The sequence below is a fragment of the Stenella coeruleoalba genome (genome assembly GCF_951394435.1).
Source record: "Stenella coeruleoalba genome assembly, chromosome: 13".
Taxonomy (NCBI): Eukaryota; Metazoa; Chordata; class Mammalia; order Artiodactyla; family Delphinidae; genus Stenella; species Stenella coeruleoalba.
In genome coordinates, this window is record NC_137159.1 from 10,331,142 (window position 1) to 10,346,207 (window position 15,066).

Consider the following 15,066-nt stretch of genomic DNA (forward strand, 5'->3'; position numbering starts at 1 on the left):
ATGGGAGAAGGGTTTGAGTACAAAGGAGCAGCAAAAGGGAATGTCAGGGGTAATGGGGAAACCTATCAGGCTGCTGGGGACCAGGGCTCCCCTGACTGCACTTGGCATCAAATGGCGCACCAGAGCACTCGGAGTCGGGGAAGAGACATCACTGGTCAGCTATTGATTAACTCTCCAGGGTAACAAATGAGGATTGTAACAAGGGCCTCGAGCTCAAGGTCTGTCGCAAAGGACGGAATTTAAGAGTGGGAAATGTCAGGCACTGTAGCAGGCCGATGCCTAAAGGAAAAGGTATCAGGGGCAGGCAGAGCCCCTCAAGTTCATCGGAAGCAGTTCCATTTCTAGTTATGTCAGCCACCAATGAGATGACGCTCTTTTCTCATGTGTCCATACCCTCCCCTTTTTGGTTCCAGAGCACAGAAGAGAACAGAAACTCCTGTGCCAGCCATGGTTCCCAGGCAGCACCCCCTTTCCACACCTCCTCGGCTTGGGAGAAAGAGGGCTTACTTGCCGGGCAGTTGCTGTACCACCCTGGCCATCTGTGCCACCAGAAGTGCTGGCAGAAAAGTGAAACAGATTGAAAGAACAAGCAAGGAGAATGGGGACTTCCCTGGTGGTGCAGTGCTTAAGAATCCGCCTGCCAATGCAGGGGACATGGGTTCTAGCCCTGGTCTGGGAAGATCCCACATACCGCAGAGCAACTAAGCCCATGTGCCAAAACTACTGAGCCTGCGCTCTAGAACCCGTGAGCCACAACCACTGAGCCCACGTGCCACAACTACTGAAGCCCGCGCACTCTAGGGCCCGTGCTCTGCAACAAAGAGAAGCCACTGCGATGAGAAGCCCATGCACCACAACAAAGAGTAGCCCCCCTCGCTGCAACTAGAGAAAGCCCCCACGCACAGCAACGAAGACCCAATGCAGCCAAAAATAAATTTATTAAAAAAAAAGGAGAGTGGACTTTTTGCCCTGATTTAATAGGTTATTCTTCCTTGAACCCCTAATTAGGGTCTATAAATCAACCTCTCAGTCCTCACAAATCCCCTCTCTGATTAAGGAGTGCCCCCAGAGAACCACTGTTTTAATATCCAGACTGTTTCTCCATTTCTTTTAGGTCCTAGATGATACGCGTTTCCAGAAGAGGAGGGAGTCCAAAGCCCTCCCTTCTTTGAGTTCACCCTTCACTGAATCCAAAACCGGGGGGCAGTGGGAGAAAGACAGGCACGTTAACAGCCTGTAGAATGCAGTTAGTAGCCTGCAATTGATCTCAGGTGGCCTCGGCCTGCAGCGGCTTGAAGCAGGATTTCGGTTTGTAGCCAGAGATTGAAGTCAGGCCGTGGCAGTGGGAGTGCTGAATCCTAGCCTCAGACCACCAGGGACCAGTGGCCAGTGACAAGGCCCTGGCCCATCAGCTGTGTAGAAATGAATTTCCACATAGAGTCAGAAAGTAGTGAAACAAAGTATTTTTTAGGAGGAAAAAGGGTACGTGTGGATAGGCACACAGGTGGGCTCAGAGAGGGTCCTGCCACTGTGGTAGTTTGAATCACTTTTATGGGGCATTTCTTCCACGTTTCCTTTGGCCGACCATCTTGCTTCGCCTGGTTCTGAGTTCGTATTTGGTATATCTCAGGGTCCTCTCATATGTGCGCATGCACCTCTTAGCCAAGATGGATTCTAGCGAAGAGGCCTATGGGTAGGTTGACATCACCTACTATGTGGTGGCGGCCCCTCCCTTTTTGACCTTCAAGGAGCCTTTCTGCGCATGTGTAGTCAGGAAGGTCTCCTCGACCTCGAGATGAGAAATAAGCGGTCTAGCGCTTGGCTTCTCCTCCTTCCTCCTATTTTGGCCCCTTCCAGCCTGGGACCCATCTATCTCCTGCCTCACCATGGGCCATCAGATCTCCTGGGCACTTTATAAGAAATACACATGTCTGGAGAGCCTCCTAGAAATTCGTATTTGGCAGATTAAGGGTAGGGCCCAGGCTTTTTAACAAATCTCCAGTGACTTCTGTTCAGCAGCCCCAAGCCAGGCTCTCCGGCCCAGGTACTAAAGGCACTCCCAATATGGGGGTTGCTTCCGGTTCCCTGCCCGTGGCTGGGAGCAGGGTGACACCTCCATCCACGTAGCTGATGCCCACTTTCCCCATCCGCAGCTGCAGGAGCACAGCACCCAAGATTCCCCAGTTGCCAGGGCGCAGGCGCTGCTGGGTCCCGCCCTGCAGCCGCGCCCCCTCGCGTGGCGGCCGGTCTGCGCAGGCTCAGGACGGGTCTCGGGAGGCGGGGCTGGGGCTGGAACCCGGGCGTCCCTTGGATCTTTGTGGGTTTAGCTACTCCTGGCGCGCAGGCCTGAGCTGGGCACCGCGCCCCGAGCCCGTGACACAGTGGGGAGTGTCCCTTCGTCTGCCCGCCTGCGAGGGGCTGAGGAGGCCTGGAGCTGGGCGCAGAGTTGCGGGGCCGGTCGTTTCCCTGTGAGGCTCTCCCCAGAATCCCTGCTGCCTCCGGGCAGTGGAGGAGCGGGCACCGAGGTCGCAGGTGTGGCTGGGGCCGTTTTTCCTGGTGCTCTGCGTGAGAGCTGGGTTCCAGAGCCTGGTCCCTAGGAGGAGAGCGGCGGAGCGGAGCCCGTGGGCGGAGGCCGGGCGCGTGAGGGGCCTGGGAGTGGGAGCGGGAGAAGAGCATCGCCCCCGCAGCCATGCTGCGCGCCGCTGGGAAGTGGACCCGGGTTTGACAGCCCTGCTCTGGGCGCTGCGGGTTGGCTGGGCGTCGCTGCCGGAGTGGGAATGCCTGGTGTCACCCAGCTTGCTCCCCGCTCCCTGAACCCCGGGAGGACCGCAGGGACCCGGCCGGAGGACAGAGATTTGGACCTAGTGAAAGGACATCGTCCCTTAGCACCAGCTATGGACTCCACAGCATCAGGTTTGGCTCTCGAGGGTGCCGCGGGCCAGACCCCTCCTGGGGGGATTAGTGCTGGGTCGAGGAGGAGGGCCCTAGGAAAGGGCCGGGGAATCCCACTGGAGAGGCAGAGCCTGCAACCGCCTTCCCTGTGGCGGTGCCTTCCAGGCTAATGAGCGTGAAGTCCCAGCATCCAGAGACCATGGAGGGCATGGCCATGGGAGACTTATCCCAAAGGCCAGAGGACAGAGGGGAGAGCAGGAGGGGATCTCTTCCTGCTGTGGCAGGGAGACGGCAATAGACCTGTGAGGGAGTGGCCCTTGGCCAGGGATCAGAGGACAGTGGGGCCATTTGGAGCCTTGCCACCCACTTCCTTTATTACTTCATTAAGTAATAATGTTCTTCCGGAGCAGCTGGGTACAAGGTCAGCAGTGTACACGGTGGGCACCTCCTGTGACCACCGTCTGCCCCAGTGTTGGGGAGAGCGCAATCCAGGTGACCCAGGAGATTTTAAGCCATTCCTTTCTTAGTTTAGAATCTCCCGCCCTTCACCAAGTGGGCATTTTATTTTTGCTGCCTTGGGTCTTCGTTGCTGCACGCGGGCTTTCTCTAGTTGCGGCGAGCAAGGGCTACTCTTTGTTGTGGTGCACGGGCTTCTCATTGCGGTGGCTTCTCTTGTTGCGGAGCACGAGCTCTAGGTGCGTGGTCTCAGTAGTTGTGGCTCGCAGGCTCAGTAGTTGTGGCGCACAGGCTTAGTTGCTCTGCGGCATGTGGGATCTTCCTAGACCAGGGCTCAAACCCATGTCCCCTGCATTGCCAGGTGGGTTCTTAACCACTGCGCCACCAGGGAAGTCCCGGGTGGGCATTTTAGTTCTTCAGTGCACATGCTCAGGGTCATAAAACTGGCCAATGACAGAACTGGGCTAAATCTCTGGGACTCTCACCCCCTCTTTTTTCCTATATGCCTTGTGGTCTGTAGACCAGCAGCACAGGCTTCCCCTGAAGCTCTCTAGAAATGCAGACTCTCACGCCCTACCCCACATCCCCTGACCCAGTCTGTTTAGCGAGATCCTCAGGAATGCATATGCACATTAAAGTTTGAAAAGTGCTGACCTGTGCTATACCACGCTGCCCGCCTACCTCCCTACTTTTGTTGGTGGTGGCCGTAGCCACTTCTCTGGCATGGTTGGGGTTAGTTTTTTGTTTGAAGACTTTAAAAAGAGTATGATACAAAGGCCTACAATAGAGGGGCTCTCAAAATACACTCTAGAGACCTAATGGTGCTTAAGAACATAGAGGACAGCTTCTCAGGAAGAGCTGGCCTCTGCGTTGCTTCCCAGGGATAAGGGGAGAGGTGTAACTTCTTCCCAAAAGTCCTATATCCCTATGTGGCCTCGTCCTAGGCCTTATTTTGTATTGTTAACCTGTCTTATATCCTCAGGTTACATTAAAATTCTTTGAAGTTCTTATTCACATTTATATTTTCAAAAGGCCTAGTAAATGACCTGCATTATTGGAGGCCCAGTAAATAACTCTCCGATAGAGTGGCCAGACTGTGGTCACACTTCAGCTACCTACAGCTTGCTGTGGCCTATGGACAGGTGGGGACCTCACGCAGCTGTGTACAAGGGCAGCCTCTAGCCCGTCCGTCAGCTCCCTTTGGCCCAGCCTTGTCCCCAGAACCATGGAAGTGACACACTGACTTGGGGAGTCTGGGAGCTGTAAATCTCATGAGGGTTAGCCTTCCTTATGTCTCCTTTTACCTTCCTAGTTCTCCCTTCTCAGGACCCTGCTCTTCCTCCAGAGAGATGCCCAGGAGAAAAGGGAACAGCCAGCTTATTCCTGAAGGCCAGGCCCCAGGTGAGTTGGGGTTCTCTTGATGTTTCCTCAATTGCCTGAACTATGGCTAGTTTTGCCTCCTTTTCTCTGGAGCTTCCTGGTTTGCCAAAGGGAACTGACCCCAATTCCTGCTCTGCAGGAGGCCGAGCCCATCAGGGCTTTTGCTGGCCTCCTTGCCCCTCGTCCAGGGCCCTCTCCTCTCTGCTCAGCGTGCACTCACTCAGACCCTTTGGTTTATTTCTGTAACGGGCACTGTGGTGAGTACCAAGTAATGCGAGAGCACCCTGGCCCTGGAGATGTCACAGCCACGGAGGGGAGGGGACTCTCGCACCCGGGATGCAGCCCCAATCACAGTAAGGATGTGCGTGGTTTGATGGCAGATGGAATGGCATAGACAGGCCTTTCCATCAGAGTTTGGGAAAAGGAGAACCAGCCTGTGCTGGAGAGGTTGGGGAAGGTGCATGGAGAAGCGGGGACAAGGAGGTTCTGAGGGTTCGGGCAGGTGAGGAGGTCATTTGAGGCTGGACCCCCGTGCACATGTTATCTTCCCGGATTCGTGTGGCAACACACTTAACTTCCCTGCTTCTGGCTGCGTGACCTTGGATGAATCACCGAAGCTCTCAATGCCCTGGTTTTGCCAACTGTAAAATGAGGATGACAATCATGTGGATGATAATGATGAAAATAATAAAAGCTATTATTTGCTGAAAACCAAATAGGCATCAGGAACTATTCTACACAATTTATTTATACTAATTAATTTCATCTTTAAAACAGTCCCATTTTGAAGAATGGCAACTGAGCACAGAGAGGCAACCTGAGGAAACCAAGGCACAGAGAGATAAAGTAACGTGGTCCTGGTTATCTAGCTAATGGCGGGGTGGGGGGGGAGCCAGTTTCAGATCTGGGTTGTCTGGCTGCAGACTCAACCACTCAGTACCACATCCACCTCATGTGGCTCTTGGAGTCTTCTGGCACATGGAGTTGCCTAGTCCTCGTCAGCTTCAGTTGCGATGGGGATGCAGGGGTTAATGGTGACTGACTGTAGAGGTGGATTCAGGTTTGGCTGTAGGAGGCTGGATGTGGAGGGAGAGCCAAGTGGAGGGCCGTGAACGCCAGCCTGCATCGTTTCCTAGCATCCAAGATGGTGGTTTGGTGGGATTCTGGCTTGATAATAGACATTCATAATTAGTTTTCTAGTCAGTAGGGGAAACCCTCACCAATAAGGAATTGTCTCAAGGAATTAGTAGAGTAATAAAGAGCTTAAACCTCTTTGGCCTTGATGTGCACCATTCAGAGGTATATCAGAGAGCTTCGTCTAGTTATGCTGTGGTAGCAACAGCAGCTCTCACTGGCTCACGGTAACGAAGTGTGTTTCTTCTATACGTTACCTGTCGTTAGGGGGCTGGCCGTGACTCTGCTCCATCCATACCCTCTTCACTCTGGGATTCAGGCTGAAGGATCAGCCCTCCTCTGGGGTGTGTCGTTCTCGTGGCTGGGGGAAGGTGCAGTGTGAGGCTCAGGAGCCGGCTCTCCAGGCTTCTGCTGAGAACTGGCATGTGCTGCTTCTGCTCACAACCCATTGGCCAGAGCAGGTCACGTGGCCATGCCTAATGTCCGTGAGGTGGGAAGTATAAGCCTCCCATAGTAAGGGGCCCAGAGGGAGGGGCAGTAAACATTCTGAACAAACAATTACACTGTCTGTTCTCTTGCTCACAGATGTTCACTTCCCTCCCTCCTGCACACAAAATCTCTCCCCAGGGGAGATATAACCCAAAAGCCCCATCCAGTCAGAGCATGAGGACTGAAGTCCTGGATGGTGTGATGTTTTGGACATCAGGTCTGGATATTTCTCCTCTGGATATGGAGATCTCTGAAAAAAGAATCCAGATATCCCACATACAGTGGAACAGTGGGGCTGGATAAGCACAATAAACACCCCTGTTCAGAAAGGGGAACCGTGGGAGGAGCCCAGCAGTCCCTGGTCTGGAACAGTTAGGAAATTCCACCGGGCAGAGTATGCATATGGCCGATTCGCTTTGTTGTGCAACAGCAACTAACACAGAATTGTGAAGCAGTTATACGCCGATAAAGATCTCTTAAAAAAAAAAAAATTCCACTGGGCAGACTTGGTGAGGACCTTGGCCTCGGGAGTGGGGAAGTCTTTTGGTTATATGCAGTGGCTCTGCTCCCTGGGTACAGCTCCCCAGTCCAGTGTTCTCCCTGGCTCTTGGCTCTGCCCTCCAGAAGTTCCTTCCTTTTGCAGTATCCCCCTTGGTCACATATGAAGATGATGTTGGAGGATAAACTCTTTTGAGGGCTAAGCAGCTTTTTCATTCTGCCTGAGTAGGTTGATGGCCCAAGGATTGTTGCAAGTCATGAACATTCAGTGTAACTCTCAAAAACTCGACCAGCTTTTTGTGTACTTCCTTCCATTAGCTCCCTGTGGCAACAGCTTTTTCCCACAGTTCTTGTTGAAATATGCCCCTCTCTTTAGACTTAATTGTGGAGCTTTTGGGGTTTCCTTGGGAAAACCATACTTTTAGTCACTCTGAACAGATTGGTCCCACTGAAAGGATTTACTGGGAGCCATCTGAAATTAATAAGAGGTTTAAACAAAAGGTTTGACGATCACACCCATGATTTGGTCCTTGCCATTAGGCTGAGTTTTAATCAGCCTCTGTCATGCAAAAGCCATATTTATTTTGTCTTTGACCAGCTGGAAACGAGAACTGGTTAAATCTCCAACCCTGCAAATCCTGGAGTTTCTGGACACTTTCTTTGGCCTTCCATTTTTATTTTGCAAATCAGCAAACTCTTGAGCTCATTTTTTTTGGTTTTCCTGTAATACTGTCAAGTGACAGTGCCAATGACAACCAACTCATACTACTGATATTATGTTTCCCTCCTCTTTTCGTAACATCACAAGCTCATGCTTGCACTGTTCGTCTTTCAAGTTACGGCAGCAACAGCTTTACCCCACAGTTCAGCACCAAATTACATGGGCTGCCATCTTGCCAGTAAGTTTCCTCACTGCCTGGCCCTGAAGACAGTGTCACGTATTTTAGGCTTTTTGTCGTGGCAGAGCCCTACTTGGAGTACCAGCTTTTTTAATGAGTCCGTTTAGGCTAGTTATGCTGTGATAACAACAGCAAACCCTGAGAGACTTACAGCAGCAATGGTTTATTTCTTGTCCACGTTACACACAAGCTGTGGTTTTGCCCCACATCTTCACTCTGGGATCGTTTGCTGTTCTCAAAGCAGAGGAAAAAGAAGCAATTGCAGAACCTCCACTGACCCTGAAGGCTTTTGCTCATTAAGAAGCTCATGTCACTTCCTTCACATTCCATCTGTGAAAGCAGAGTATTTGGCCACACCTGAGTCAGTGGCATAGGAAGATCAATTTTGTAGGGAGGGCCAATGAATATTTTGAACAAATAATATAATAATCGATCACAAGAGGTTACTAAAGTAGTGAGTTTTCCACATCTGATTATTCTGGACTGCCTTTAACTTAATATAAAATTGTTACTTTGGCTTATTCTATGGAAACCTTAGTATCTAAATGGGATTTGACTTTTAAACGTTTTGGGGGGAAAGTAACAGTACTACGTTCACTTATCTGCTTTATAGTTCATAGTTTATGGATTACTGTACAATGTAAGTCAAATGAGAGTGTTGCTGTTATAGAGAGTGACAGGATAGTTCTGGTTGGGACCCACAGAATGGTTGTACCTTGTGGGGACCTGAGATCCAGGGTCTCACTCTCAACTTTGCACATTCAGGAACTGAAAAATGATTAGGCTTTGGGGGAGAGGATTTATGTGAATCAAACTCGCAGAAGTCTTAACTGATTCACTATAAGGCCACTTGATATACTTCCAGTGAACTGCGTGCTGGCAGGCTGTTTTGGGGATAAGTTATTCTAAGCCCCAGATGATTTTATTTGGCCTTAGCAACAGTTGTCATTGAAATCCTAGGTCACAAGTTTCAAAAATACTTAATTAGAAAACTACTGATACCATTGCATTTCAGAATGCAGAGTACATGAGTTTGTTACTTCGAATTGATTCTATTTAAATGTCACTAAATTGAGAGTGAAACCTCTGGAAAACTGAGGAAATGGATTGTATTTCTCCCATATAAGCAGAGTGTCTCTGTAGGCCTGATTCTCCTGAGACCCCGATTACATTTCTAAGCACTTGATGTTGACATATGTGGGCACTGGGTGGGATGCCAAGTAGTAAGGATGACACAATCCCTGGAGCAGCTTAAAATATTTTTGAGATGATAAAACCCAGAACAGGGGCATTGCGGTCGCTAGGAACTCTCGGAATCCCTTCCCGTACATCCTGAGGTTCTCCTCAGACACCAGTCTACTCTCCTCCCCAGGGTCATGAGTGTGCTCCCGAGGGTGCAAGAGTGTCTTCTGTGTTTCAGGACCTGATGACATTTGAGGATGTGGCTGTGGAACTCACCCGGTGGGAGTGGGGGCAGCTGGACCCTACTCAGAAGGACGTGTACCGGGAAGTGATGCTAGAGAATTTCAAGAACCTGGCCTCCCTGGGTGAGCTCAGCTCCTCCAAAGCCCAAAGCCTGCCCATCATGCCATCTTTATTTCTTTGGTGTTTAAAAGCTAGGGGTGTCTGGGCCTGTTGGCTGATTTTTGCCCTGGGATTCTGGAATTAGACATTTACATTCTCTTTGGCACCCAGAGATACAGTATTTCTACTCCTTGTTCCTAGGAAAAGTCCCACTCCATATGAACTCAGAATAAGAAGTTTCATGACTCTGCTCCTGATACTTCACAATGCTTATTCTTTGGAGGCTGTCTACAAGCCTTGACCTCTGACATACACAGTCATGATCCTTTTCCTTTCCACCAGGGTTTCCAATGTCCAAACCGTATGTGATCTGCCGGTTGGAGGAAGGGGAAGAGCCCTGTATTTTGGAGAGAGAAATCTCAACAGGTGCCCCCGCAGGTGAGTGAGTTGGACCAAAGCAGATAATAAGGCCCAACCGAGAGCGGGAAGTTCCCCTGAGCCCTTGGTCAGGGGGCTTTTCTTTGAAAGGGTGAGGTCACTTGCCAGGAACCCTCAACACCAGTATTTTGAATACTTGTAGGCTTTTGTAATGTTTTTCTGGTGGGAAAAGAAGAGATGTTCATTTTCTTCCCTAGTGTTTTTATTTCCCTTGTTACCTATCTCTGCCCACCCTTCAGGGTTCCTGGGGCTGTGCATCATCACTAGATGTCACACGGTCAGTATTAGATGGAATCTAAGGAACAACAGATGTAAGTGCCCAGCAATCCTGTATCAGCAGGGCTAAGAGAGTTAGCAAGGAACCAGACTGAACAGTTAAGTAGCCCAGAAATTAAAGGGTTACTGGCAAGGACATCCTGATGGATAAAGTCAGGAAGATCAAAGTGAGGACACTTCAAGCTTGGTTAAGCTAAGCTGCAACAGAGGTGATTCCAGGAACAAAGACTACTCCTTACTAGCTGTTGATGGAACCTCTTTGAAACTGTTTATTCCTAGGTGATTTGAGAGTACCCCGTAGGCTCCACCCCTTGGGGTAGAATTATGGACACAAAGCTCTCCTGACTCCCGTGTGTAGCCCAAGCATACTGGAGATGACAGTCTGTGTCAGTGTCCATCTCTGAGGCAGAATCAGCCCCAGGCCAGAGCTAATGCTCCTGAAAGCAGGGCTCAAATCCTGACAGCACAGGCTGGGCCTCGTCATGGGAACCTAGAAGAGAGGAGAGAGAGGGAAGATGCTGATCTCCTCTGTATTTAGTACTCTCTTGATCTTGTTTCCTTCCAGAATGAGGGCAAGGGTCTGACGTCTGGATCTAGCCTCATCATCAATATGTCTGTTTACAATGTTCTGCAAACATGGCTGTGTTTCAGAATCTCTCGGGGAGCTTGATAAACACTCATATCCCCAGGAGCCACACAAGACCTACTGGCTCAGAATCTGGCCTCTGGGAGCCCTGGTTAGGCATTGCCAGTCATTTTACTCTTCAGAAGGGTCACTGTTATTGTATTAGCTTTCTGTTGTTGCTGAAACAAACTGTCACAAACTTAGAGGCTTTAAGCAACATGTTTATTATCTCACAGTTCATAGGTCAGAATCAAGCATGGGTCTCACAGTGTTACAACCAAGGTATCAGCAGGGCTGAGTTCCTTTCTGGAGTGTCTAGGGAAGAATCTGTTTCCTGTCCCTTTGGGTTGTTGGCAGTACCAATTCCTTGTACTTGTAAAACTGAGCTCCTCGTTGTCTTACTGGCTGTAAGCTGAGGGGCGTTCCTAGCTTCTAGAGACTGCTACATTCCTTGGCCCCTGGGGTCCTTCCTCCACCTTCAAAGCCAGAAATGGTGGATTGAGTCCTTCTCACACCACATCTCTCTGACTCAGCCAGGAAATCTTCTCTGATTTTGAGAACTCTTGTGATTAGATTGGGCCCACCTGAATGATTCAGGATAATCTCCCCATCTCAAGGTCTGTGCCCTTAATCACATCTGCAAAGTCCCTTTTGCCATGTAAAGTAACATATGTTCCTGGGATTAGAGCATGGAAATCTTTGGGGGATAATTATTCTGCCCACCACAATTACATACAGTAATATAATACATGGTATATGTATATTATATAATACATAATAATGTGTGGTGTGGACTGAGGGAAGATTTTGTGGAGGGCATCTTCCTAACCCTCCTCTCATCTTTACAATCTTTGGACTTATCTTGTGTCCTGGAGTCCAAACACTGTTCTCTCAGGTTTTCCTAATCTCCAGTCACCTGTGTATCTTATTCTTGACACCTCCAAAACTTTGTTCAGACATACACCATTCTTGGAAGAAACTGTACACCTCTTTTAGATATTATTTTATTTATTAAATTTTTTTTTTTAATTTTATTTTTGGCTGCATTGGGTCTTTGTTGCTGTGTGCGGGCTTTCTCTACTTGTGGTGAGCGGGGGCTACTCTTTGTTGCGGTGTACAGGCTTCTCATTGCGGTAGCCTCTCTTGTTGTGGAGCATGGGCTCTAGGCATGTGAGCTTCAGTGGTTGTAGCACGTGGGCTCAGTAGTTGTGGCTCATGGGCTCTAGGACACAGGCTCAGTAGTTGTGGCACACGGGCTTATTTGCTCCATGGCATGTGGGATCTTCCCGGACCAGGGATCTAACCCGTGTCCGCTGCATTGGCAGGCGGATTCTTAACCACTGTGCCACCAGGGAAGTCCCTAGATATTATTTTAAAGGTTAATTATCTTACATCTATTCTAGGACTTTACTTCCTCTTGGCACATAGAACAGGTAATAACAGACTGTCTTTTTTTTTTTTTCCCCAGACTGGGAGAGAAGGCATCAAGCCAAGGAATCAATGCTAAGTCAGGGAATTTCCAAAGAAGAATTATTCCAGATAGCATCAGTGGAAAAAGACATTAGAGATGAACTCTGGTCCTCCAAACTGAAAGCAACTTGTGGTTGTGATGACCAGTTAGAGATGCATCCAAAAAAGCAGGAGAGACATCTGAAAGAAATGTCACTCACTCACAAATATACTACCACCCTTAGGAGAGATCATGAGTGGAGTGAATTTGGGACAAGTTTGGGTTTAAGATCAGTCCCTGTTAACCAACACAGTGTTCTCATGGGAGAAGGATACTATAAATGTGATACAGATTTCAGAGAGACTTCAGGGAGAAATAACTCTCAGAGAACCCATCCAGGGAAGAAATCTTGTAAATGCAATGAATGTGGGAAGTTGTTCCATTTCCAGTCAGAACTTAGGCGCCATCAGAGATGTCACACTGGAGAAAAGCCCTATGAGTGCAGTGAATGTGGAAGAGCCTTTGGTCATATTTCATCCCTTATTAAACATCAGAGAACTCATACTGGAGAAAAGCCCTATGAATGCAGCGAATGTGGGAGAGCCTTTAGCCAGAGTTCATCTCTTGTTCTACATTATAGATTTCATACTGGAGAGAAACCCTACAAATGTAATGAATGTGGAAGGGCCTTTGGTCATACTTCATCCCTTATTAAACACCAGAGAACTCACACTGGAGAAAAGCCCTATGAATGCAGAGAATGTGGGAGAACCTTCAGCCAGAGTTCCTCTCTCATTGTACATTACAGATTTCATACAGGAGAGAAACCCTACAAATGTAATAGATGTGGGAGAGCCTTCAGCCAGAGTTCCTCTCTTACTCAACATTATAGATTTCACACCGGAGAGAAACCCTATAAATGTAACGAATGTGGAAGAGCCTTTGCTCACACTGCATCCCTTATTAAACATCAGAAAAGTCATGCTGGGAAAAAAACCCTATGAATTCAGACAATGTGGGAAGGCTTTCAGCTGGAGTACACACACCACTAAACCTCAGAAAATATACATGTATGTATATATATGTGTGTATATATATATATACACACACACATATATTATATGAGTGTAATGTATGTGGGAAGGCTTCTGGTCGGAGGACCTTGTTAAACTTCAGACAGGACATACTAAACTGAAGCTCTGCTAATATCAAGAGAGGGAGTGGGCTTTTGTCACAACTCCTCCCTTATCAAACACCAGAGAATTCAAACTAGTAAACTATGTGAACATAATGGATTTGGAAAGGCTTTAGTTAATGGACACACATTATTCAACATCAGACAGTTTATACTGGGGAGAAGCCTTATCTGTGTAATGAGTATAGCACAGCCTTCAGTCACATATTATTCCAAAAAAACCACAAACAAACCAGATAACCATACTGGAGAGAAACTCCTCAAGTACAGTAAAAGCTGTCAGTAATACTTCTCTTCTTGCCTTACTAAGCAGCAGGAATACATACTAAAGAGAATCGCTGAGAAAGCAGTAAATGTGGGAAGGCCTTCAATCACAGCACATCCCTTATTAAGCATCAGAGAATTCGTTCTTGAGAAAAACCCTGTGGACATGGTGAATGTGGGAGAGCCTTCAGCCAAACCTCTTCCCCTTAGAAACATCAGCAAGCTCACCCCACTGGTTAGAAACCCTGGGGATGTAATGCATGTGGGAAAGGCTTTGGTGGATGTTCTGCCCTTTTTGCACATCTGAGAATTTGTACTAGAGTGACTCTCTGAATTTAGTGAAACTGGGAAAGCCCACTAGCCAGAAGCCAGAACTACACATATTGTATAGTTCCCTTTATATGAACTCCACTAGTAATAATGTGTGTTCTCTAACTAAAGCCTTTCCAAATCCAAAACCCTCAGCATACATTAAGGCTTCACCCAAAAGGGAAACCCTGGGAGCTTAATGAATGTGAGGAAAGTTGATTCATAAATCTAGAGCTGAAAGGAAGCTAAGAGACCACCTAGTCTGGTGATTTCCTACCTGCTGGGGGTTGTTTTTATAACCACTTGTGTTGTCTCCCCATCCTGTTACTGATGGGAGAGGGGGTGCTGTGTGGGTGAAGAGAGTGAAGGCTGAGGAAGGTGGAGGCACCAGTGACCTAGGCCAGCCATATTTTACAGCTAAGGAATCTGAGGTTCAGAGAGTGCCATGCCCTGGTCTATACACCTAACTGCTGGACGTCTTTCCTCCTGGTTTACAGCTATAGTTTGGGGATTGAGAGAGTGAAGGCCTTCTCTACACAAAAGCTCCATGCACTTGTTTCTCTGTAATGTTACTTTTATGAGGCAGTAGAGTACTCTTATTTAAGTTTTTGCGAGCAAAAAGCAATTTTAATAGATCTTTATGCTACTAGATTTGGGATTTTTGAAATAAAAAAAATTTAAACATCAATTAAAATATGGGTATTTTAAAAATCAAAACCTCAAAAACATTATCCTAAGTGAGAGTAGCCAGATGCCAGGGACCACATATTGTATGGTTCCCTTTATATGAAATGGCCAGAAAAGGCAAATCTTCAGAGACAAAGCAGATCAGTGGTTGCCTGGGGCTGGGAGTGGCAACTGGGAGTGACTGCAAATATTTCAAGGAATCTCACTGGGGTGGTGGGGCTGTCCTAAAACTGGATTATGGTGATGGCTGAACAACTTGGTAAATTACCAAAATTCACTGAAATGTGCAAATAAAATTAAATTTTATGGTATGTAAATTATATCTCAACTGTTTTTCAAAAATCAAATATACAGACATACCAACTATTGCTAAAACAATTTTCCTATCTCGTTTGTTACTTCAAGCCATCTGTGTGTCTTTGCTATCACTTTCTATTTTCTGTAATGGTTATTCCTAAGCTTACTGGGTCTCAAGTTCATATCATGTCTCTGCAACCTATGTGGAGAAGCCAAGACCAAGAGCTGTCATAGGCCAGAGGAGTCTTGGCTA

At 48.0% G+C, this 15,066-nt stretch overlaps 1 protein-coding gene across 2 annotated transcripts; it reads left to right on the forward strand.

The window, feature by feature from the left end:
* The first annotated feature begins 2,332 nt into the window (after positions 1-2,332).
* Positions 2,333-14,811, forward strand: ZNF514 (zinc finger protein 514). Of its 2 annotated transcripts, none has more exons than XM_079941318.1 (5): positions 2,333-2,913; positions 4,661-4,749; positions 9,169-9,295; positions 9,615-9,710; positions 12,080-14,811. In XM_079941318.1, the coding sequence occupies exons 1-5, from the start codon at positions 2,778-2,780 to the stop codon at positions 13,063-13,065; spliced, it is 1,434 nt and encodes a 477-aa protein (XP_079797444.1). In that variant the 5' UTR covers positions 2,333-2,777; the 3' UTR covers positions 13,066-14,811. The 2 variants fall into 2 exon arrangements, with proteins under 2 accessions (XP_079797444.1, XP_079797445.1); XM_079941319.1 differs by having other exon boundaries at positions 4,675-4,749.
* Positions 14,812-15,066: the final 255 nt, after the last annotated feature.

Excerpts from the sequence above, each read along its gene's own strand:
- ZNF514 (XM_079941318.1), top strand. The coding sequence starts at position 2,778 with ATGCCTGGTGTCACCCAGCTTGCTCCCCGCTCCCTGAACCCCGGGAGG. Across the intron at positions 2,914-4,660 it reads TATGGACTCCACAGCATCAG|TTCTCCCTTCTCAGGACCCT; the intron begins GTTTGGCTCTCG and ends TTACCTTCCTAG. Across the intron at positions 9,296-9,614 it reads CAAGAACCTGGCCTCCCTGG|GGTTTCCAATGTCCAAACCG; the intron begins GTGAGCTCAGCT and ends CCTTTCCACCAG.